Source organism: Venustampulla echinocandica, assembly GCF_003357145.1.
Source record: "Venustampulla echinocandica strain BP 5553 chromosome Unknown scaffold_2, whole genome shotgun sequence".
Taxonomy (NCBI): domain Eukaryota; kingdom Fungi; phylum Ascomycota; class Leotiomycetes; order Helotiales; family Pleuroascaceae; genus Venustampulla; species Venustampulla echinocandica.
Window position 1 is genome coordinate 3713675 of NW_022474207.1, and position 24256 is coordinate 3737930.

Here is a 24256-nt window from a genome sequence, read left to right on the forward strand (position 1 = left end):
GCCGAAGGCATTGAAACACCATCACTATGCTTCCAACGCTGAGATCTCGAGCTGCGTGGCAGATTTCCAGAAGGGCTCAGGTGTCTGCGAGACGAACTTTTGCCGTCTCTGCAAACAACAGACAAGAGGATCCCAACTCACTTCGTGATGTCAAGCCTGTTTCCAAAAGCAATGTGCTCCCAGTTGAGTCCGGCCAGACTAGCAGCGCTCTCCAGGAGGATGTGGATGTCGGCGAGCGTGCAAGAGTGATGCAGGCGCCAAATAGAGCCACAACCTGGGCGCGAAGCCAGGAACCAAGAGCGAAGGCTATGTCAGGGCCGCGATTTGAACAAACGATTATGGAAGCCCAGGTATGATACATTTCATTCGCGGAAAACGCTTGCCGTTTTTATTTGTGGGATGCTAATATAATCTATAGCCAGCGCCTATGGCTGCCATCAGCTTAATCCACCAACAACCCGTTCGCTGGACACATGAGAGTGTGGTGTCGTGTGATGGAGGTGGCGGGCCATTGGGCCACCCGAGGATCTTTATCAATACCGACAAACCTGAGATTACCCCGTGTGGTTACTGCGGTTTGCCTTTTGTAGGTGCTGTTTTGGTTACGATCCGTTCCGGCAGAGCAACAACTGCCACCTGCTCAATCCCACCCTGATTTATTCTCCGTGCATTACCTACTCTATATATCAATTTACTAATGCTTCAAAGGCGAACGAGCATAACAGAGCGCATCTTGAGTCTCTAGAGACCACCCCATATCCCTTAGAGCCACTAGGCAGACCCGCTGAAGTTCAGGAGAACCAACGGATCACCGATGAGGGGCTTGGGCAGAGATAAGGAAATAGACATCAGATGGTGATTGAGAATCGATAGTGTACATATGATACTGCAATAAATTATAAGAAGCTTGTTTTGTTCCGCTCCTGGTGATAGATTGATAGTGATGTCTCTGCAGGTGCTTGGGAGACTTCTTGGACTATAGCGAGCTTTGCCTTGGTCATGACATATATTGACTTTATGATTGATCGTTTAAAAATCGACTAAAACAAGGTCTGTTGCAGGGCTTAATTGATCCGGTATGCTTGTTAAATGGGTTATTAATATGTCTGTAAATCTCGTGAAACCGTGTAGGTTTTTAGAGCCAGCTATTTCCAGCCTCACCGCCCTCGGTCCCGGCAGTATCACTGTAAAGCTCTCTTTCCAATCCGACATCAACACCACCCTCTCTTCGACAACACCTCTCCACAGCCGCAAAAATGTCGACGATAACAACAACAGCGCTTCAAACCTCATACCCACCTTTCCTCCCAAAAGCCTTCAATGACAACCAACCTAAAAATATCCGCCTCTACCCTCTCTCAAACTACACATTTGGTACCAAAGAGACCCAACCAGAAGAAGACCCCTCAGTTCTAGCACGACTCAAGCGCCTCGAAGAGCATTATGTAGAGCATGGAATGCGCCGAACATGCGAAGGAATCCTAGTTTGCCACGAGCACAACCATCCTCATATCCTCATGCTTCAAATCGCAAACGCGTTCTTCAAGCTCCCCGGCGATTACCTAAAGCCGGAAGACGAAGAGATCGCGGGGTTTAAGGAGCGCTTGAATGAGCGATTGGCGCCGGTGGGGAGTCAATTCAGCGGCGAGGGCGTTAATGAGGAGTGGGAGATTGGTGATACGCTGGCGCAATGGTGGAGACCGAATTTCGAGACTTTTATGTATCCGTTCATCCCTGCGCACGTTACTAGGCCGAAGGAGTGCAAGAAATTGTATTTCATTCAGCTGCCTAGACAAAGTACGTCCCTCCTTTCCTTTCTTTTAAGCCTGAGATGACTTTTATGGGATAATACTGACACAAGTGGAATAGAGGTTCTCAGCGTCCCGAAGAATATGAAGCTTCTCGCTGTTCCCCTCTTCGAGCTCTACGATAACACAGCAAGATATGGACCCCAATTATCAGCAATCCCGCATCTACTATCGCGGTATAACTTCGAGTTCGTCGATGAGAATGGCCAGGTGGTGGCTGTTACTCCAGGTGGTGGTCCATCAGAAGATGGATACGTGCCCAAGACGCGGGTCCTAGCCGGAGGGGATGAGGAGATGAAGGAGGATAGCGTCAAAGCCGAAAATGGCACTTCATGAAATGATTCCAGGCATCATGGAAGGCGTTCAGGTTTAAGGATGGAAGTGAAAAATTTGGGATACCGCAGGTGTTAGGATAATGCCTAGGAAGATATCGCAGCGGTTTTATGAAATGCAGATATACTTTCAAATGGGGTGGCATGTGTCCATTTGTCCATTTGTGCCTGCCGCATTTCCTAGGTACGAGCGCAATAGCATCCAGATCATATATGTGCTTTAATATAGCCATCCTGACCATACATCCCATCTCAGTGTTCACATGTGCATGTTCACCGTGTACACACCCCGGCAAGACAGACTTCCAACATCAACCTTGGTTGTCTGTCAACTATTCATGCTTTCTCACCCTGGATCGTAGCAACGACCTTTCTCGAATGGTTGCTAGCTCGGAACTCCAAATACCATATGCCTTGCCATGTACCCGTTGCCAATTTTCCGTTCCTAATTGGAATGGTAACACTGGCACCAATCAAAGCGCTCTTAATATGGGCCTGCGGTTAGAGCTCATGGTCAGCATCTTCTTCTCTGTATTTGGTCTTCATCCGCAAAACCGCCTCATGCCGTCCGTTCCCCCTTTATCATCCCAGTTCACACCAAATGCACCCGTTATTTTTCCAAAGCCCCTCCGTTATGGAAAGTCAACGAGAAAAGCTCGACTCACAGGCATATCATCCGGGCCCTCAGCGCTATGTCTATAGATCTCATTCCCCCTCTTAGATTCGGGCGCAATCCGATCCAGCGCATCACTCATATCTGCCCTCACATCCTCATCCCAATTCTCATTCAAGCTCAGCGCACAGCTCGTATGCTGGACAAATAAATTCAGCAGGCCGACCTTATAGTCCTTGATCTGCGGAACCTCCTTGAGGATCGTATCGGTGATAAGGTAGGAGCCTCGGGAGCGCGAGGGGAGCGTTAGGGTTGTTTGCGACCAGGACATTTTGTTCGACGGGGAGGCTGAGGGGCCTGTAGTTGGCGGCGAGGGGGCGAGATAAGTTAGCGCGTAGAGTGGAAGGGACCACAAATGGTGGAAGAATTCCGGAAAGAAGCAGAGGATAAGGAGCAGGGTAAGGGCAAGGGTTGTGGTGAGCGAGATGGTTGTGTCCGTTGGCGATGGCATTTACTGGATTTGTATGTTGTGAGACTCGAATTGAGAGCTGTGGTGGGGGTTTGGACGTCATCGGTGAGGTTACAGGGCGGGGGGCTTCCAAATATAAAAGCCCAAGTCCGTTACGTAGGGGAGTACGTACCATTCTTAAACTATATCCCCAACGACTGGCAATACCCTGATCATTAGCCCTGCGGAGTATCCACCATTTCTTCCATATCTTGATGTGTAACCTTAAATTCAAACTCCCCGACCAGCCACCAGCCACGCGTTGCTCGCAAAATGTCCCGGAGCCCGATTGAAGGATGAGGCGCAAATACGCCACCGGTTCAATGCAGCTCCGTCCCGGCTGGATAGAGCCCCCTTTACTCGTAGGCGGCCACTACGTCCGTACCTGGATACCCCAGATGCGATAACATCACTTACAACGACCATGTATTCCTGACAGCTCAATTACTACTTAAGAATGCCTTCGCACGCATTTTTTTCAGGCTATCGAAGTCTAAGAATCAATTCAAATCCTCATCTATACCAATCATACACCGGTTTCATCACCTCTCACAGCTTCACACCTTCAAATAAACTATTTACTTCCACGGCAACCACCTAAGAGTACAAAGAGGAAAAGGAAATCAACAAGAAATCAAACCAACCACAAAATCTCCAGGACTTCATCCACTATTCACAATGCCAACCCAAATTCGCAAAGTCCTCATCTCCGCCTTCGGTGATGAATCCAACGTCAATGTGGTCACGGCCTCCATCGCAGACCCAGCAGCGAAGGAAGTTCAAGTCCGCGTTATGTACTCCGGCTTCTCAGGCGCAGATGTCAACATGCGCCGCGGCCTCTATCCTATGCAAAGAGCCGCGCCTCTCACGCCAGGCTACTGTTTCGTAGGAACAGTGGAGCGCAACGGGCCAAAGAGCACGAAATTCAAAGTCGGTGACGTGGTATGCTGTCTTTCTGTCTACGACGCCGAAGCCGAGCTCGCAAACATGCCTGAGAAATATATCATTCCAGTGCCATCAGGAATCGATCCCAAGGTCGCAACGGCGCTGACCCTGGACTGGAACACAGCCTACGGTATGGTAATGCGAGCCGCTCGTGTAACTTCCGGGCAAAAAGTCTTCATCCATGGTATCAGTGGAGCCGTAGGGTGGGCAACCGCCGTTCTCTCTTCCCTCCAAGGTGCAGAGGTCTACGGCACTGCCTCAGCACGCAACCACACCGCTGTTAAGGCAGGCCTCCCATCGGCAACGCCCTTCGACTACGCAAACAAAGACTGGATCCAAACCATGAAATCCATCGGCGGCGTAGATGCTGTCTTTGACGCCCTGGGCTTCGAGTCTTGGGATGAATCGTATTCTATCCTGACTTGCAGTGGTGGTAAACTTATCGGTTACGGTGGAAATTTATCGAGTTTGACTGGCGTTGCCCCAAGATCCGCCATCCCATCCATTACCAAACTGTTCGCAAGGAATTATTTGAAGTTTTGGGATGGGAAGAATGCGACATTTTATTATATTACGAGAGATGATTCGACATTTGAGCCCGATTTGAGAGCTCTTTTTGAGTTGTGTGCTAGTGGAAAGATTCAGGTGCCGATTAAGCGGGTGTTTGAGATGGAGCGTATTCAAGAGGCGCATAAGAGTTGGAGTCAAGGCCAGGGTGTGGGCTCTTCGTTGGTTAAGGTTGCTACAGATGCCTCTTAATGGATGCGAGCATTTGTTGGAGTTAAGCTATCTGGTCAGGTTTAGGACTGCTGGAGTTTTAATGAAATGGGATTGCAACTGGTGGGCGTTAGAGACAGCGCGTTAGAATTAGGATAGCCATGGACATGGCGTGGGATAGATATCTTGGCTACATATTTCTTTAAACACTTCTAATACAAACGCTCAAAATTACACTTGTTCTCTGATGGCTTATGATGTATCTTATGTTTATTAGAGGTATTCTAACCTGAGCCAATGCGATAGGCTACATAGGTACCGTCGTCCTCTAAAGGCTCCAATGATAGCACCCCCATGCAAAATCATACGTAAAGTGTATCCTAGCCATATCAATCTGCGGCCGGATATGTTCTAATAAGGCACGTGAAGAGTCATGCCAGAAGTTCGCCCATACCCTCAGGTATTCCCAGCCAAACGCAAGGAAAAAAGAAGAAAAAAGAAGAACTCAACATTCTCCCGATTGCAAGTCACCATTCAACTCCACCATCCCAAATTTCCCATAGCGATATTGCGCAAGGGAAAGTAGAGTTATACCATCACGCCGGTGCTAAACCTAAATTTACCGCACCAACATGCAGTCCTCAAAGCATACTACACGAAACTTCCTAGCCACCTCACCAACCACTACTGCCTCCGGTATCAGGCCCACCTTCTTCCCAACTAACGGTATTCCAGGGCCTGCATTCGCCGCCTCCACCACCACGGCAAAATTTGTATCTGCAGCCTTTCCTACGGCACGGATTTGTCTGTGAATTTTTGTCGTCATTCCAAGAACTGCCCGATTTGTCGTTGGCACGGCTGCTACAAGAGCTCTGAGCAGCAGACATGTCTCCCCATGCAGCTGGCTGTTTAGGCGCTTCCCATGTATCACCTGAGTTATTGTTGTTGTTCGAGTTACTGTTCCAACCTGAATTGCCATTGTTGTTATTGGCCGAATCGTTGTTCCAGCTATCGCCCGAATTGCCATTGTTGTTATTAGTCGAACCGTTGTTCCAGCTATCATTAGTCGAATCATTGTTCCAGCTATTACCAGAATTACCATTGCTGTTACTGGTCGAGCCGTTGTTCCGGCTATCACCAGAATTGCCATTGTTGTTATTGGTCGAACCGTTGTTCCAGTTATTATTGGTCGAATCGTTGTTCCAGCTATTACCAGAATCACCATTGTTGTTATTGGTCGAATCGTTGTTCCAGNTTATTGGTCGAATCGTTGTTCCAGCTATTACCAGAATCACCATTGTTGTTATTGGTCGAATCGTTGTTCCAGTTATCACCGGAATTGTTATTGTTATTGGTCGAACCGTTGTTCCAGCTATCACCCGAATTGCCGTTATTGTTACCAGAGTTTCCATAGTCGGTAGTAGACATATCGTTAGAATTTTGGTTGCCATCGGCCGGACCACTTGCTCCATTATCACTGCCACCAGACATCTGGTTATTGTTGTTAGAGCTCCGGTTGTTGTTATTGCTGCCGTTGAATCCCGAGACAGATGTGTTGTTATCATTGGGCCAACTTCCCGGCAACTTTCCCGCATCCATATTGCCAACTCCTTCAGCAGCTGGAGTTTGCCAACCGTTGTTAGGTAGTGGCCTGGCTTGGCTCAAGTTCGTGACAAAAGGAGAGCTGAATTGTTGATTTCCCATGGTCGCAGAGTTGAATGGCCCACCATAGTGAGTAGCTGTGGCAGGAATAGTAGGAGGTCCTCCCGGAGTATTCATTTGAGGTCCTGCAAACTGACCTGCGTGAGCAGGGTACGTTCCAATTGGCATAGGCTGAAGAGGAAGGAGAGTTGCATATGGATTGCCATAAGCATGACCATGGTAGACTCGCAAAACACCGGTCTTTGTGCAAAAGAACGCGTTCGGACGTGGGTCACTAGGGGATTCGATGACATCCTCTCGCATCATAACCTCAGCTCTAAGGGGCTGTATAACTTGGGACTGTGGAGCCATTGCGGTATGAAATGGAGGATTCATAGTGCCTTGTGGGTTGTTATTGTTTTGAGAGGTGTCTGACGCGTCTCCTGAGCTTTTGGAGTGCTGGCTTTCACTGTGGTTTTGGCGTGAATTTTGGCGTGAGTTCTGGCTTTGACGCGGGTTTTGGGTTTGATGGGAGTTGGCAGAAGTTTGATGGCGATGGGAACTTCCTTGGCTTTGAGAGTGATCTTGGGGTTGTAGTTGAGAGTTAGAAGGTCTGCCGCAATTATGATGGTTTGGGCACAGGTGTGCGGTATGGCGACAGTCGTTCTGGCTCGATAAATTCACTCCCTGCCAGTTTAAATTATCTGCAATGTTCTGTTTGAGCGTACAGCCGCCGTGGTTTGTGTTATCTCCTTCTGAGCGACGACAGGAAAACATAAAAGGGGCCTGGATTCCTTCAACTATACCACATGCCTTTAACTGCGAGTCCGTGTTTGGGCTCTTTTTCAGGCACGGCTTGATTATTACTACTTCGTCAGCAAAGCGTACCTTCTTCGTAACCTTTTTTGACCTAGTCATTGGCGGTGGTGAACTTTGAGAGAACTTTCGGCAGGTCTTTTGGCTGGCGCTGGCCTCCGCCTTGTAGGGAGTGGGGGTGTCAGTGGACGACGGCGAGGTGTCAGAAGCACTGTATTCGGAGTCTGAAAGCTCAATAGTCCAGGTTTGCTTGTAAATACCTCTGGAATTTGCCTTCTTACCTCCCGGGGTTCTGGGATCTGACTCGGGCTTCGGTTTTGGCTCTGGTTGTGGTTTGTATTCGAGGGCTGCTTTGGGGGATGCTTTGGGGGTTGGTCGTGGCTGTAGCTTGGACATTTGGCCTCCAGTTATCCAATCCTGAAGTGACTCGGGATGCCTCACACCAAATGCCCACAGTGGAGCCATGATTTCTTAATCAACCATGCCTGTTGGTATGGAGTAGTGGTATTAACGTTTTGGGGTTTATACGTTGGTTTTCGATTGAGTGACCCACAGATAATAATGTATTAAGATGATAAGTGCCTGTAAGGCATACTAGGTGATAACAGGGGGGTTGAGTAGTGAATAGCGCTCTATAAATGAAATATAAGCCCTTGTTGGAGGGAGGGGAGTCCAAAAACCATAGCACACCTAATTACCTAGGAGATAATTTACAATTAAAAGATCAGGACTTTCCAGTCTTCACAGAATTTTAAAACCAGTCAAGTTCTTTTAGATTGGAACCGCGCGACTTTTTAACATATGCGGAGCATAACAGAATAATTGGCCATGTTTCCTTCGGCCTGAAGCTCCTTAATTGAGAATGGCATCAGCAACTACCTCGAGCAAGATAACATGGCCAGAGGAGGCCCGCGGTGGTAAACGCACCTTTCTACGAGCTCTTTCCAGGTTCCGCCGTAGATAAGTCGCCGTTGATTGCCGTGTGCAGTACAGTGACGCGCCACATAATACGCGACGTGACCCTCCTCGAGAGAGATGTGCGTCTCTTAGTGGTGATATATAGAATCTAGCATTGACGTGTTAGAGAAGAGAGTATTATGAAATGGAGGTTTACTCCCAGAGGACTACCCGAGGACGAGCCATATTCTGAGTGCGGTGCCTGCCTATTATAGAGCGCTTTCCCCTCGCCCAAGCAACCCGCCCACTAGAACACAACTTTCCAGTGCGAGAACAACAGAACAAGATTTTTCTTGGCTCTCCTCTATCATCTGGAGTGCAATGTTTTAAAAATGCGCAGAGATAACGCAATGTGGATCGAATCGTTTTGATGTGTACTAAAACGACGTGACAGAAGCCACGAAGAGATCGACGGTAGTCGAAGATAAAGGGATACTTCGTTGGGCTTCACCAGGGAAAGACCCAGTTTGTGTAGAGCAGTTATATCTCTGCGTAGAAGAAGTTGCATGCCGAATAATCAGTTTCAGTTACGCTATGAGAATCAGACCTTGATAGAATGGGGCCATGAATCCAATAAACCGTGTAGTCTTCTACAATACTCTACATAAAATGCTCCTAACAGCACATACCAAGCGATTGTGCAGCGCATAGAGAAAAGCTTGAATAATGTTCAACTAGGTAGGTGTCAATGATCATGGTATTCGCAGGATGGGCAAATATAAATATGAACTCGAGGGAATGACGACAAGACCCCGAATTTACCGGATGAACTTTACAGCCAAGAAATAACCTGCAACATTAAGATGAAAATCCGTCAAGGTAGAACTGATAGAGGGAGCTCCTACTACAGTGTGCCAACGGATTTGAATTGACTTAGACTTAGAGGTCTAATGTAATCCCGCATCTGCAGGGCAAACTTGCTCTGTAAGTGTTCCATTGGCAACTGGAATGCACCCAGGCAATATTTGGTTCAGGTAGACTATTGCCTGAAAGGGGTAATACCATTCTTCATCGACGCTACGCTGGCAACGCTAATCAGGTATCTGTTCTTTGACAGTCAAATTTCCAAAGAAATAATCCAATACCTTACAGTTGAGCATCGTCCGGATACAAAGTCTAGTGCCATATCAAGGCACGGGCTCAATGTGACATCTCAGTCTCATAGCTTCGCCCTTTCCTTCAGCTCATTATCCCTCCACCTCCGACTAATCGCCAGCCCTCTCCAATAATTCCAGACTCCGACTAGCCCTGCTAGCGGTGGAAACATCAGTAGCCATGCCCACCATCTTGGACTCCCTCTCCTCACCTCCTGCATTACACTTTGCAACTCCCTCTCCAAGTCATCTTTTCCTCCATCATTCCATACCACAACACCCCTCCCACCTTCGCTCCCCATGAACTCGGCCCTCCTCGCCTTAGTCCTAACATCTCCCTGGCTACTAACCCTATCTCGGGCCTCCTCGTCACTCAAATGCGGATCTCTCGCCCTAAGTCTCTGTATCTGCATCTCCGGATCCTTAACCCCGACAACCATAACCATCCCACAAATCTTATCTAGCCCGCTCTCGAAAAGTAGTGGGATATCAAGAACCACCGCCCAATTCCCCCTCAAATAACAAATCAGTAATCGTTTGTACATCTCCCACCGCACTGCCGGATGAACAATGCCATTGAGCAGTGCACGATCCCTTTTCCGTTCCTCGCTATCGCCGAAGACTCTACGTCCTAACGCCGGGCGGTTTAATGGCGCGCCATGGGTGGGAGGGTATTTGTTCGCGTCATATTCGCCGTCTTTAAGGAGGAGGTCTGGCGTTGTCGGGAGGAAGTGGGATACAATTTTTCGATATCCTGGGGTACCGGGTTCGACGACTTTGCGGGCGAGTATGTCGGCGTCGATTATAGGGAGGGAGTATGGTGGAGAGGAGAGGATGGAGGAGACGGTAGATTTGCCCGTGGCAATTGAACCTGTGAGTCCGAGAAGTAGCATTGTCGGTTTCTGACAGGGTAGTCGTAGTTCTGTAGAAATATGTTGATGAAGGAGGGTATTTAGAGATAGAAATACATAGAGGAAAAGCGACAGAAGATGGAGCAAAAAGCGAGAGAGTGAATGGAATGGCGTGAGGTTGGTAGATCGCGGGGATGTTGTGATGTGATGCCGAGCTTCATCGGCTTTTGTTCCCCAAGCCGGAATATTTCCGGGAAACCAAGGATAAACTCCAAGAGGCCTGTCGGCGAGAACTGGTAGGTAAAATATATCACATGATGTCAAGGGTGTGTCGTACGGAAGTAGACGGAGATCATACAGAACGTAAGGTAAGTAACGAATAGGGCATTCTATCGGGCTATTCGTTGTAGTGTGAAGGGGATGGAGAGTGAAGATGGAGAGCGAGACATTTCCTAGCGAAGGGGTCCAGCTGGTTTGCCGGATGTCACGTGATGGTCAAATGGCTGGTTCCTCAACGCCCCCCTTTAGTTATAGGATAGTACACATTAGTACTAGGAGTGATGCCTAAATACTAGCCATTTAGTAATACATACAATTTGTAAGGAAAACTTAGATTAGGTTTATAGCTTATGGGTCGAAAAATTAATAATAGGTAAACAATGTTTGGGGATTTGAATCTAATTCTGATTCTGATTCTAATTCTACAAAGGGGGCCCTAGCTTGACAAGCGAACACCCCTATTAACCTCACCGGCAGGCATAGCTATAGGCAGATAGGTAGAAATGTTGCATTACGCTAGCTTGTAAAATAAATTCCGAGTTTTATTCTTTTACTAGATATAAACTTGAAGAGACTCCACTAGTATAGAGGAAATCTGATATAGGCCCGGACAAGGAGAGAAATATGACGGTAGTTGCAAAGGTTAAGAGAGTTATTAGCACCTTATCTATCCGGCGATTCTAGCGTACTTTGGAGAATATTAAAAACCAATCGATTGTTCTATATAAGCACTAATAATATCATATATTAATTCCAGTCGCTACACATAAACTCATAAGGTCGTCAGGCCGTAAGGTCGTAACTTCGTAAGTATTCGAATTGATCGTAATAGGCCAAAAAATGAGAGGTGTATATATTCCCAATCGTTGTCGACTTGAGCTGGTCCTTGGGGTCGCAGTCTTGCCCAAATTGTCCCGCCTTTCAAATATTCTTCACCACTTTATCGTCCTCCTCATAAACCTTGACCTCCAACCCTTTATCCTTGCTATATACCCTCAAGCCCACAATGCAAACCGCATTCCAGGGATCTATTCCATCTTCATAATCACTGTCATAGCCTTTTGGCCCATCCTCCCTCCTCGGTTGTCCATGGTCATGAATTGGTCTGGCCACTACTGCTGGCTCCTCATCACTAAACCCGTCCTCAAAATCTGAAACGGGGCTGGCGCTTGATTCGCCCTCCGAAGGTAGGTATTGCTGATCACGGTTATAAGGCGCAAAGCCCTGTGCTGGGTGTCTTTGAAGGGGTCTCTCATCAAAATGACGTTGTGGCGGTAGTCCTGGACCTGGAGCTGGGTGATTTGAGGGAAGCCGAACTAGTGGTGGGTGTTGGAACATAGGCATGGTGCTACTCTCTGGCGTGTCGGGCATTCCCTGAGATTCTAAGGATGGACTAACCGCATTGCCTTCTGTCTGTAAGCCGCTGTCCTCCCTCTCCTTCGGTAGCTGGGAACCGGTGGCTGGTGGCAAATCCATCTTGGCTGGTGCGGATACCATATCTCCAATTTGAATAGCTTTATCAACCTTATCAAGCCCAACGTCCCTAATATTGGCCTGGGCTCCCTTGTCGATTGGGATTCTTCCTTCCCTCGCCGCTGCTTTAGCCCTGTCATTACTTTCTTTCTGTTCACGTTTTTCTTTGTTCTTTTTATCCTGCTTCCTCATAGCATCGCGAGTCGAATGCATCTTCTCCCAACGCTTTCTCCGTGCTGCGATTCGTGCTGTTCGTGCCTTGGCCTTATCTTTCTCCTTGCTGGCTTTGGCATTCGAGTCCATATACGTAGTTACTTTGCTATGAGCAAGATCATATGCCTTGCCGACCTGAGCCAACTTGTCATTGTTAACTTTCGACCTGGACTCTGCCTTGACAACTTCTTCCGCCGTCAGTTTCTTCAGGTCACGTTCAGCTGTGACCATGACGAACACAGTGTAAGTGCCAGCTGGAAGACTTTTCAGTTCAGCAACCACGCTTCGCTCCATCAAGTAATTCCCATGACTGCGCATGATAAAGTCATCCTCTCCTGCTGAATCAACTCCATGTAGCCGAAATTGGAGCCAAAAAGTGTATTGTCCCTGTAATGCTTCGAAGTATCGGTCGTCAAGTTGACTAAGTGCCAAAACAACAGGCGATTCTTTCTTTAACGTAATTGTAAATCTCGCCTCAAACTGTGACTTCCAGGGAACGTCAACGCTGACCCACTTCTGGGTGACACGCCAATCCGGAGAATCCACGAAAAGTCGAGTCCGATCGAGATGCTGATACTTGCGGAGCATGTCCTCGTACGAGATCCAGAACACACTATCGGTGGCAAACTTATGACCCAGCTCCTGCTGTGATTCAGGCGTGAATTCCTTACTGCCATCAGACCAAGGTCCTTCCCAGTTGCCTTTCTTGCCTTTACCCCAAGGATTGCTAGCAATATTAGTTATGTTCAAAAAGGGTTCGGGGACGACCTACCGAAGCTTCACAAGCCGCTCTCCAGTCGACAGTTGCCGGGCTTCCATGATGACATATGCATGCCCTTCGACAATTCCATCTCGATCTCCATATACTTCTCGCACAAGGCCTGTGGCGCAGCCGAATAAAAAGTCTTTGTTAACTTTAAGAATTTCATTCTCCCAAAGCTCGTCTTCGTCGAGGATATCAGACGTTAGCAGCTCAGTCGTGACTCCACCGGTAAGATCTTCAATGCCCTCACTATTAGATGTCAGTGACTTATCGAATTATAACAGAAGACTTAACGTACCCAATCCATCCTCCATTCAAAGCCGCGTAATCTCCGTGAGCTTTCGCATATGCTTTCTCAAGTAATGGAAGCCAGGTCTCATTCTGGTCCCGGCAACGTGCAAAGAATAAAGAATGCGAGCCTGTCTGGTACGTTTTCCGGTATGCTTTCTCTGGATCCTCTCGACCGGTTTGCTCAAGCAGATGCCGTTGAGTGGACGGCGAGTCCCAATCCGGAGACCTGAGATATAATTTATCATCGATGATGGAAATGATCCATTCGCCATCCCGGTGAAATACAAACCCATAGATACCAATTTTGGTGTCGTAGTCAACGCAAAGACGTTGAATGCCATCTTTCATGTTGGCCAATGCCGTCACGCTTGCCAGCAGCCAGCAATTATCTAAACCCCCTTGTTGAACATCTGCGGGTGACACTTCTTTCAAGAATGTTGGTTTCTCGAAGATCCGGCCTACCCTTTTAACAGACCTGGGAGGGACTTGGGTTGGGGTCGCGAATCTTCGTTGATTAATACGGAATTCGGCTTGCCCGAGACCATTCAAGCAGTGCCCTTTGCCTAGTTCCAAGTCCCATTCAATATCGAACTCTGGATCGCGATACCGCATGTTTACTCTTCTGCACTCTTTGACAAGCTTCCTAACCCTCGTTCTACATTCTTGGGCCGCTCGCTCATAACCTTCGGATACAAGAAGATTGGCTCGGCCGGCCGGTGGAGCCTGATCGGATTCTGAGGGGTTGGAGCTAGAATGGCTCGCCGGAGGTAGGATAGTCGTCGTCTTGCTAAATTTCGGAGCAGAGAATTTCGACCAGATCTGGTTAATTGTCTCCTGAGGTGGTAGAGTTTGCTTCTTAATTCTGGGTTTCGGTTCGCTCATGCGTGGGGGAGGAGGATGGCGGCGAAACCTGCCATTATCCGAATCGCTCGAGTAGGCAGACATGATGACCGAGAACTTCACGATGCAATTAACGACGCGAGGAAATGGACGCTTTGAGATCAGAAATCGGACGGTGTCGGGCAGGCAACAGGTTGCTTAGCCATGCGATGGGCGACGGCATCAGCTTTATATTTATTCATGGTGTACTACATACATGGCCTAGGTGAGCACTGCCTCCCGAGTCATCGCTCACCAGGCATCACCGGCGCTGTGAGTTCGCAAAACCCCAGGGCTTCAGGCTACTCAAGGCTGCCTAGCCACAGCAGACCGCGCGGATAACATAACAATGGCAGCGGCTAGGACCAGCGGCAGCTGGTTGGTAAGAAATCCATTCGGAGCGCCGAGGAGATTCGTCGACAAACGGATGAGGATGAGCTGCATTGTCGGAAAGCCTCGCCCTGGTTACCAAGTAGCACGAGACATGGCATGAGCGACGTTGAACCATTCAAACCCCCATATACTCGTATCGCTCAGCCGCAATTCGAGAGATTGGCGAACCTGGGAGGACGATGGACTGACTCACAGGCTGACATGGCAGACACAGGTCACGGGATAGAGGCCAGCCCCGAGGATACACAGCCCTGAGACTTGGAGAGCTTCGGGTTCAGCGCCAGTCGTAATGGCCTGACGTTAAGCTTATTTGTATTCCCCGGGTGGAGTACGAGTACATGTAAGTGGTTCCTGGACGCGGGCTAAGTGGTTGTTGTTGACGGCGGGCAAGCCGAACCCCCCCCCCCCCAGACCCTGAACAACCAAACCTCTTCAGAAAATAAGAAAATATTCAAATTGTTCGCCTTGGCTCCAAAGATTTATTAACACACGGTATTGTTTTACTTTTAAATTAGCAAGCCAATGTTTATCTTGAGCGACTCGGTACGTGCACAGGAAGGCACCCTGTCTCTCAGTGCTTTCTTTATACAGTAAGTAGAGTTCGAAATCGGCTTCAGTTCCGAACACTCAACGATTTTATTTTTGGACCCATACGAAGTATTTTATACGGACTAACCTTCTATCACTAGCCTCATTACAAACTGCTGCATTCACTTACAGTCGCATGCGAAATCGGTTTCGTCTATTTCTCCCGAAAAATTTGGGAGCATAGATCGCATCAGCCACTTTTGGACCCAAAGCCGAAAGCTGCCTAGAACATTTGTGTTTTGCCTTTTGGAGGCTTCGTTTGAATAGCCCAAATTTCTAGGGCTTCACCTATAAGCGTTGACGAGTAATTAGCAAGGGCACATTGTATATAAAGGAGGGGGTGATTTACCCCGCTGCTGATATACCCACTCGATGGCGCCCCCCTTACTACGCTCAACTGAGTACTTGTTAGACTACTGTAACCTTCTTCAAAACTCCACCGGCTTCCTATCATACTTTACAGCCCATTGCATACGTAGTAGGGCATGCTCTGCTGTGAGAAATGGCCTCTGTTTCGCCCTCCACTTCTGTATACCTGATTTCTTGAGGTACCGGTAAATCGTCTTTTTGGACGAGTGTGGCGCGCAGGAAATAAAAAGCTGTTGGGCAGTAATCTTTGGATTTATGACAATGGCACGTTGTATAAGGCGGTGGTCCCCAGGAGTAAGGACAGAGGGTGCACCAGAGTGAGTAGGTGTGATGCAGGAAACCTGGTGAGACGCGTTTTTGACGATCGATCTGCAGGTAGTATTTATGAGCGATTCCATGCGCGCAATCGTAGGAAACGGGACGCCATGATCACGAGCACTTACAACTCGTGGTCTTTGGTTAGGGGAGACCTCCCCTAAGTGTTTGCGTGGGGCTCCAGGAGGCTTCATTTATGTAGGATGGTTGGTGCTAAACACATAAAAACGCGGTTTTGATGTTTTTCGCTTATACTTGTGGCCACTCACTGTATGTCACTCACTGGTGTGAGCCTGGTGAACTCTCGCCTCGCGAATTCCACCCGGTATAATCAGCGACGAAAAGTGAAACCACCAAAGCCTATTTTCGTCTTCTCTCTCTCCTCGTAATCCTAGGGTCTCCTTCCAGCATACGGTCTATTGTATCACGTGATGGTAAATATTGCATAACGCTGCGCCATCCACAGCCACACTAGGCAGCCAAACCAACTCACTCCTCAAATCTTTCTTCTTGTCGAAATTCCTTGCTCAGCACCATAAATTTGACTTCTTTGAGGGCCAGAAAAAGGCCAGAATAACCCTAGCTCTCTGTCAGGAATTAGACCTCCAATCCATAACATTTCGGTCTTAGGCCAGAATCAGCGACATGGGCACAGACGCCGATCGAGATCGAGAGGACCGACGAACCTTCAGCCGATTGAAGATTGCCTTCCAGGGCCGGGCATCGAATTGGCCAGTCCATCATCTGAAAACTTTCCAACAAATTTCGGTCCTTGGGTCAATGCGATACTCAACTTATTGCACCGATAGAGATGGATCGAACTTTTGGAAACACGAGACAAAAGCACGCGCCCAACGCCTGGTTGACACAGTTTCGAGACTGACTCGTAACCAATCTTCCGAGATACAATGGAGACTAGACATCGAGAAGATCGTCTACAAACGCTTCGAGCTAGAGATTAACTGGTATGTGAAGTCTTCTGATCACGTGGCATGACCTACTGAACCGCCCACAGCCCCTCTTGTAAAAACCGATTATGGCGATCGGAAATTGAAGCAGAGCCCGAGGTTTCAGATGAGATAACTAAATCACTTCAAAAGCGTCGTGTTGATCGGGCTCCATGCTCTTGCACCGCCGAAGTAAAACTTCGTAATCAGTAAGCATTTCCGCCTGTAACTCCACAGGCATCTATTTCTATTGCTGAAAGGTTCGTGCTGTAAAGAGGAAGTATAGATTTAAATCGCAATTTTGACTACCGAGCCGATGAATTTATAATTCATGGAGGAGAAGCACATTATGATTTAAGACCTCGAAAGCCCGATAGAGTGTACGGTCTACAGCAAACGAAATTCTTCGCTCAAGCACTACAAGTAATAACAGCAGCTATCCAGGATCGAGTCACAGAAGAAGGTGAACTCGAAGAAAATTTCAAGGCATTCCAATTTACCCCATTCGAGGAACGGGCACGACCATTGATATTTCCTTTCCTTATCTCAGAAGCGAAAACCGAGAGGGGCGATAGTTTCGATGCATGCGAGCGTCAAACAGCGTTTCCTATCTGGACGTTGCTCAGAATGCAGGAAGTGCTGCAAGCCAGATCTAATCAACGCCTGACTGAACAGGGAGGATCTCTCGTCTGGTTTTTTGCAAATCGAGGAGAGGAATGGAGGCTTTATGGATGCTTTACAGACATTGAAGAGTATGGTACAGATCAATATACATCATATGTAAGTTATCCTTTGCCAAATTCTAACCAATCATTCCTTTCCTTTCTAATGATAAGTTCTCAGAATATCCTGGACCTGTGGACCGGCCGTCTGGACTCGCCAGATGGCGCTCTACAAATATTGCTACTTGTCGACTATATCTTTGATTGGGCGCGAGATCTCTACCGTCATGGTATTGCTCGGCTCCTCAAAACGCTATGCAAGAAGGCCTCCGGGAAAGAACTTAATGATACTATTAGTATCTCACTAGACACGGATTTCTTTTCTATAAACCAAGAGGTGGTAGCCTTGCAAGAGCAAATGGAATTGGATCCTCCTTCCCACCAAGGAGTGGCCACCTGGCAACACCAAATGGAACTGGATCCTCCTGCTCCCCAGTTTGCTGAGATAGTGGAAAATCCTGATCTCTGTGAAGTAAAATTTAAGCAATGGCAAAACACAGACACAGTGGCTGGTGCTTTCAGGGACCCGACCATTATTGAGACTTCCTTTGAATGTGTCCAATTCACGAATGATGTTTTCCACACTCTCTTGGCACCATTCATCACCAGCGGGATTCCCGAAGAACGTCTACAGCAATTCACTTTAGCAATAAAGGAAGCTGTTGCAGGCCATGCGGTGATGATTTCAGATGATGTTCTTTCATATCTGGAAGAACAATGGACCGGAAACCGAAGATTACATGACGGTGGGGCACCGGGTTCACGTGTCAGACATGACATTATTGTCTACTATGTCCACTTGTCTGACCGGTGGCAACCAAGACGAGTTATAGCTTGCATTGTTTTTAATCAAGATGTGATCAAAACTATGCGAAGAAAGGCAGGCCGAAAAATAGCCGTGGGTACTAAAGACGACACTCTACCGGAAGTAACAACTCACGATGTGGCAACCCTAGTCCAACACTTAAGAGGTCAGTCGATGAGAGATAACTTAGTTGCTGCTATTGAAACTCGATCGGTCTTCCTAGACAAGCAAGCTAGCGGAACTCCAGGGTTCGAATCCAAACCATCTTCGCCTTTCGAAATTCCAGCTTTGTTTCAAGTTCTTCAAATCATATCTTCACAAGATCCAAGAGGATCAATCGAGCCTCTTACTCGGTTTTCTAGTGTAATTGAATTTCAAAAAATGAACTCCACAGACGCAACAAGCACATTTATCGAACCATACGAGACCTACCCATCCTTTGGTAGTCCTCACTGTCGAATCAAATATTTATTGGTATATAGCAACACTATTCGAGAGGTGACGGAGCTCGGGGGCCCGGAGTGGTGTCTCTTCTGCCTCGACACCAATGGCAACGTTCCAGATATCAAGGACCAATTCAATCATCTTACTAACATCTGGGAAAGGGATGGTTTCTATGTCACGTACTACTTCCTAAGTCGAGTAAAAAAGATCAGTCATTGGCGACGCTATACAGACTGGGACTACGCCACAGAAGCCTTGTTGCAATGGAAAGCAATGCTAGAAGATATCTATACAATCAAGTATCTAGCGAACTTGGCAGAGACGGAGCCCCTTGCCCTGTCAAGTTCTATGAAACGGTCAATGGCTGGACGAAGCGGAAGGAAAGACTTTGGACGGTTTGGCAGTAGAATGAAATCATGGGATATGTTTAGAGTAAAGAGAGAATTTGTTGAAGGTGGTTCCGAGTAAAAATTTAAAATAAGACAAATACACTGTTTATTAAAAAGTCGACTTTAGAGCAGTAATTTAAGACTATTGATAATCCGGCTCATCCTTCTCGCAGTTTGAATATAATGCCGTCTAGGAACGAACAAAGAAGTGTTCCAGTATTTATAACTATAAGATATTAAGATTAAGTATATATTGATAATTTAGTCGCGATTATAAGGTAAAGAATTCCAATTCTATCTTTATAATACTATTAATATACAATACTAGGGTAATGAGTCTAGGAGTTTATTTTTAGTACTAAGAGCCCGCCACGGCCCTCCGGAGCCTGTTCTAGCTCCCTTAAGTCCTGCTCGCTCGGAGTCAATACTCTCGACAACCGCGCGACCAGAGACAAGCGCATTTTAGGCGAGACGGGTAAGCAGAGGTAAGGTGGTAGAGTGAGCACAACTAAGGCCGGTGAGGATAGGTAAGGTTGAGGTGAAGCGAGGGTTAGTATAGCGGCGAGGTGTTATGTGCGCAGTGGCTTGGTGCGCACGCAGAGTGAGGTGAGAATTGGCGCAAAAAATATGTGAGAGCACAAAAATTTAGCCTTACCCTTCTTCGCTCTACCCTGAAATCCAGGCAATAACTCAAGTCTTCTGTACGACTTACAAGTCTCTCAGCGCGGAATATTAGCAAGAGAAGATTATAGACAGGGGAATTCACGGGTTCCCTAATGCCCTTCTTACTAGGATCAAGAATCAGAGCTTTATTATAATGAACCCCCCCAGAAAACAGAGCTCCAAACCTCAAATTCCCGAGGTGTTTTGTTCGGTATCAATCGACTTATGAGCATAGCGCATCAGCCCAAACACGTATTGGACTCTTCGTGTCTCGTAAATGGCGTAGCGCTAAATCTAGATTCAAAGTGATATGAAACGAACATCCGTTAAAAGGGATATGTTTTGTTTGCATTGGCTCCCCCCAAACATAAGACAAAGCCGTGTAGTGACTGATAAGATCTTGTCCATACTGCGACAGGGTTACATGCTCTATTGAGCACTCTAATTCTGATGAGACAGTGGGTGCAGGGTGCAAAAGAATCAACCTAATCGCATCTGATTCAGTAAGCGGCTGGTAAGAAAACACCAGAGGTTCGACTGAAGACATTATTGTGATGCTAATAATTTACGTAGCAGAAAGATTTGGAAAGTATGAGACAGGCAACGATGATCAGGCTCGCACGTGACATCATGAAGATGTAGCATGTTCATCCAGTGATAAAATGGGAGCTAGTTTTGAACAAGAAAAGTAAGCGAATTCAAGGATCTACAAACAAGCTAGGTTTTGTAGTACTAGTGTAGCTCAAAATATGGGTTAACAAAATGATAGAGTGTTCAGACTGAGGCCGATTTCGAACCTTACTATATGTGTTCTTGGATTCCGTAAAAGCGAGGAATTCCAATGTCCTTTTCAACCTTAAATGATTGGCATGTTTTATTGGGATGCTATGGCAGGGGCTGTTCGCTACTCGTCTTAGCAGCCATTCGGGTTTATTCTAATTATTGCGGTATTTTTTGCACCCTGAAAGTACAAGGACACCCTAATTATTCAGATCTTTAGGTGATTGTGATTGTAGAGAACCTAGGTAGGTAGGGTAGTAGTTGGGCGCAGCCGCTGCCTGTACGATCATAACTTTATGGGCAGATAGTCTCCACCTTCTTATTATTGTAGCAGTGGGGCTACTAGGTTTGTTACCATATAACATCGTCAAACGCCCCATTTCAAGTGAATAACATAAAACATTAAATTTTGGAGAGGAAACTAATTTTGAACACAACGAATCATAATATTCTGGATATCTTATTTAATTATAGTAATCTATAATTCTTAAATGGCATTTTCTGTTAGATCACCTGCCAACAATAGACAGTAGCGCCTTGTATTTACTCGATGAAGTATGCTTTATCCTCATAACGTAATGTCCGAATGTGGCGTTCTCGTTCCATACGATGGGAGCTCAGTGATGTCCTTTGGTAGCGTGACGATGATATCGTCCACTATTAAGCTTAGGGAAGGGACTTGGGTGCTTGGGATCGTAGTACCATCGGCCTAAGGAAACCAGAGTCAGCATAAATAGTTAATTCAACCCGACATTGACGAGATAGCGCGAGCAAAACCCGATTCAAAGTGTGAAAGGGATAAGCAGACAAACATACCTTAAGAACACTCGAACCCAAATTCGCCTTCAAATACTCCACCACTGCTCCAACGTCCTGGGTATCAACACCGACCTTGCCCAACTCTTCCGACAGATCAATCACATGATTTGTGGTCGTATTCAAGCCGGCTGCTACCGCTGCCTTTGGCGGTGCAATAACAACCATCTCGCCAACATGGCTGTTATTGAGAGAGATATCGACGACATAGCCCTCCGCACTAAGAGCAGTATTGAGACCTCTGATACTCACAGCCCACTCCCTCACCTGACCATTCTGGGCAGTGTCCCTTGCAGAATTCCGGGCTGATAATGCCATAGTGGGATTATACGCGGTATTGACAAACGCTGTTACGTTTTTCGCAAGCTGCTCTGGAGTTTGTTCTGGGAGCCAGTCCTGAATTTCGGGATACGAATATCCGAAAAATTTAGTATAGCGTGCGGTGTTTGAATTATAAGGGGTCACCCCATCATCAGTAGTGAAAGGAGTGAGTGGTGTCGAGACCGTGATATTCTCGCCGATGGGGTGCGTGAAGGTACCTGATCCGTCAACAGCTGGAGTGAGGAATTGATCGGGATTGATGGCCTCCCAGAGGGCGACGAGCCGGTCGAGGTTCGCGTGGTGAAGAAAGAAAATTGGGTCAAATGCAGAGTAGGTTTGTGCAGACATATGGCCGGCCATGAAGTGCCCTCCACCCCCTCCGACGCTGTAGTGGACTACATTGTGGATATACTCGAACGAAACGCCTGCGACAGCTCCCGTTGCCATTTTGTTGTACTCCTTGGTTTGTGCAAAGACGGCATACTAAAGAGAAATTATATGTCAGGTTCAAAGTTCTAGCATTCGCTGTATTGTTTAGAAAGTGCTAATACTAGACTTACAGTGTATTTCATCAGCTGATTAGCCGCAAGACCTCTACTGGCTTGAGCTGGATCAGAAATCCCCTCTGGATTAGGACATCGAACTGTCGCTGGATAAGTTGACAGCTTCTCATCTTGATCGCTAGGAAACCAGGTATCGTTCAAAGGAAATTGTTGGAAACTGTACTGGTAGAGAGGGTTGGTGACATCTTTAGGCCCTGAAGGTGTGTTGATGTTGACGGTTGGTGCTGCTACGACATCGGGTATTGAGGGTATAGCCGCCCAGTCCCAGAATGGGATCCGGAAGTTGTCTGCGGCATCCTGATAGATCTGGGAGTTATACTCCTTTGCGACTGTTTGAACATGACCTGCAAGGATTTTCTGAAATGCGTCAATATAGAGCCGCGACGAACGTATTGAGCGACCTACCTCGAAAAGAGCCAGATACGGACGATGCCATATTGAGAAAAGTAAATTAAAGTGCGTGCAGTACCCAGCCAGCGGAGCAGCTGGGTCTTTTTCATAGTTATCCCATGCATAGAAGGGTCTGCCATGAATGCCTGTGGAACGCATTAGCCACGGGCCTGAAGGTCCCGGGAGCTCAGAGGCCCACCGGCTATTTGAAAATAGGACAGCAGATCGTCTTCAGGGACTTTTTGCATAGCAGTGAGTCCTTGGATATAAAGAGACCTGCTTCAATTAACATTCTACCCAAACACCACTAATTAAAATGCAGGGGAAAATACCATGTGGGGAGATCATTTTGCAGATCAAGAATATTCCTCCTGGCAGGTCTTGCGCCAGTTTGCTGATCCACACCACTTGTGACTTTTGAAAGGGAAAACTTGGCCTCGACAACGCCAGCAACAGCAAGCACGGCTAGCAAACCAGGGGATAGGAAGCGTTCAAAATGCATAATGAGAGGCTAATGTACCAAAACGAACCGGTGACTAGGCCGCCACCATTGAGGGAACCATGGCCTTTATGTAGACATTCACAATGTTTCGTGTGTACCATACCATTATGTGGGGTTTCTCTGACTCTCGATAGATGCCGTAAGGTTCATCTGATGTTCTAATAGCGAGTAGGCGTGGACGACAGACTACGCCATTACGCTAAGCAGCCACTTCCTAGGAACCTGATCAACGCTGGGCGCTCATTGGGATACTGGGGAAGAAGCATGAATCTTTGACATTATCGAACGGTTCGTGGAGATGACTTGGAATCCTCAAGCCACAAAAAGTCCCAAGAAATGTCAAACGAGCTGCAACCCTTGATTTGCTCAGCGGCACTGCCGTAACACGTGTCCCGGATCCCTCCTTTTGGGGGATTGACGATCGGCGTCTCCCCTGGTATCTTGATAAAATAAAGGCGTCCATGAGCTGAGTTGGAATATCGGCGACCGGGACGCGGGACTTCTTCTTGGCCGGGGGCGGGGCCGGGCCCTCCCGTTACGCATCGTTTTCTCGGAACGGCAGCATAATGCGGCGCAGGCGCCACCGACCCGGTACTGGACCAGATATTCTTCTTCTATGGAAGCGTTCAGTCAGCCATGTGGTCGGATGTCCAATTTCGAACTCACGACGAGGAAAGGGGCACGTCACTAGTCCTGCACCACTCACAGCGTTGGTGGCGGTGGTAAGAGAGTACCCAATATGATTGTACGAAGTATATACTACGGACTCCGTACTTCGTAGGAAGTCAGCGACATGGGACGGGAGAAGGATACAATCCGACTGGATTTTCTGTAACATTTGATTTTGACAAATGGTGATGGGACTGGGGAGGGAAAACGAATCGGCTACTGTTCCCTTGAGAAACCGGTGTTGATATGAAAATAGACCAAAATAATAAGCAGCAATTCCTGGATGAGACGAACTGTGCCATTCTTGTGTCACGCCAACAAACTCCCACAGCCTCAGTCCGCCTCGTTTATTTTCCCGGCATATGATTTGGATTCCAGCCAAAAGGATGGCTTGGCACGA

General features: G+C 47.4%; 8 protein-coding genes across 8 annotated transcripts; 4 read left to right on the plus strand and 4 right to left on the minus strand.

Moving 5' to 3' along the window:
- Window positions 1–26: 26 nt before the first annotated feature.
- Window positions 27–837, plus strand: BP5553_05618 (Uncharacterized protein; the record flags this gene model as incomplete). The annotated part of the gene is made up of 3 exons (XM_032014241.1): window positions 27–350; window positions 419–586; window positions 709–837. 3 exons carry the CDS (start codon window positions 27–29, stop codon window positions 835–837), a joined length of 621 nt encoding a protein of 206 aa, XP_031870841.1.
- A 419-nt stretch (window positions 838–1256) lies between these two features.
- Window positions 1257–2144, plus strand: BP5553_05619 (Uncharacterized protein; the record flags this gene model as incomplete). Its single annotated transcript, XM_032014242.1, has 2 exons — window positions 1257–1797; window positions 1870–2144. 2 exons carry the CDS (start codon window positions 1257–1259, stop codon window positions 2142–2144), a joined length of 816 nt encoding a protein of 271 aa, XP_031870842.1.
- Window positions 2145–2476: 332 nt separating this feature from the next.
- On the minus strand, window positions 2477–3084 carry BP5553_05620 (UPF0047-domain-containing protein; the record flags this gene model as incomplete). The annotated part of the gene is made up of 2 exons (XM_032014243.1): window positions 2477–2635; window positions 2806–3084. 2 exons carry the CDS (start codon window positions 3082–3084, stop codon window positions 2477–2479), a joined length of 438 nt encoding a protein of 145 aa, XP_031870843.1.
- Window positions 3085–3939: 855 nt separating this feature from the next.
- BP5553_05621 (Uncharacterized protein) lies at window positions 3940–4965 on the plus strand (the record flags this gene model as incomplete). The annotated part of the gene is made up of 1 exon (XM_032014244.1): window positions 3940–4965. The coding sequence occupies one exon, from the start codon at window positions 3940–3942 to the stop codon at window positions 4963–4965; it is 1026 nt and encodes a 341-aa protein (XP_031870844.1).
- Window positions 4966–9496: 4531 nt separating this feature from the next.
- BP5553_05622 (Dephospho-CoA kinase) lies at window positions 9497–10324 on the minus strand (the record flags this gene model as incomplete). Its single annotated transcript, XM_032014245.1, has 1 exon — window positions 9497–10324. The coding sequence occupies one exon, from the start codon at window positions 10322–10324 to the stop codon at window positions 9497–9499; it is 828 nt and encodes a 275-aa protein (XP_031870845.1).
- A 1158-nt stretch (window positions 10325–11482) lies between these two features.
- On the minus strand, window positions 11483–14246 carry BP5553_05623 (Uncharacterized protein; the record flags this gene model as incomplete). Its single annotated transcript, XM_032014246.1, has 3 exons — window positions 11483–12974; window positions 13020–13259; window positions 13309–14246. 3 exons carry the CDS (start codon window positions 14244–14246, stop codon window positions 11483–11485), a joined length of 2670 nt encoding a protein of 889 aa, XP_031870846.1.
- A 2244-nt stretch (window positions 14247–16490) lies between these two features.
- BP5553_05624 (Uncharacterized protein) lies at window positions 16491–19231 on the plus strand (the record flags this gene model as incomplete). The annotated part of the gene is made up of 4 exons (XM_032014247.1): window positions 16491–16810; window positions 16861–17001; window positions 17068–17572; window positions 17636–19231. The coding sequence occupies 4 exons, from the start codon at window positions 16491–16493 to the stop codon at window positions 19229–19231; spliced, it is 2562 nt and encodes an 853-aa protein (XP_031870847.1).
- Window positions 19232–21163: 1932 nt separating this feature from the next.
- BP5553_05625 (uncharacterized protein) lies at window positions 21164–23187 on the minus strand (the record flags this gene model as incomplete). The annotated part of the gene is made up of 6 exons (XM_032014248.1): window positions 21164–21304; window positions 21412–22215; window positions 22293–22652; window positions 22701–22831; window positions 22885–22961; window positions 23018–23187. 6 exons carry the CDS (start codon window positions 23185–23187, stop codon window positions 21164–21166), a joined length of 1683 nt encoding a protein of 560 aa, XP_031870848.1.
- Between the last annotated feature and the right edge of the window lie 1069 nt (window positions 23188–24256).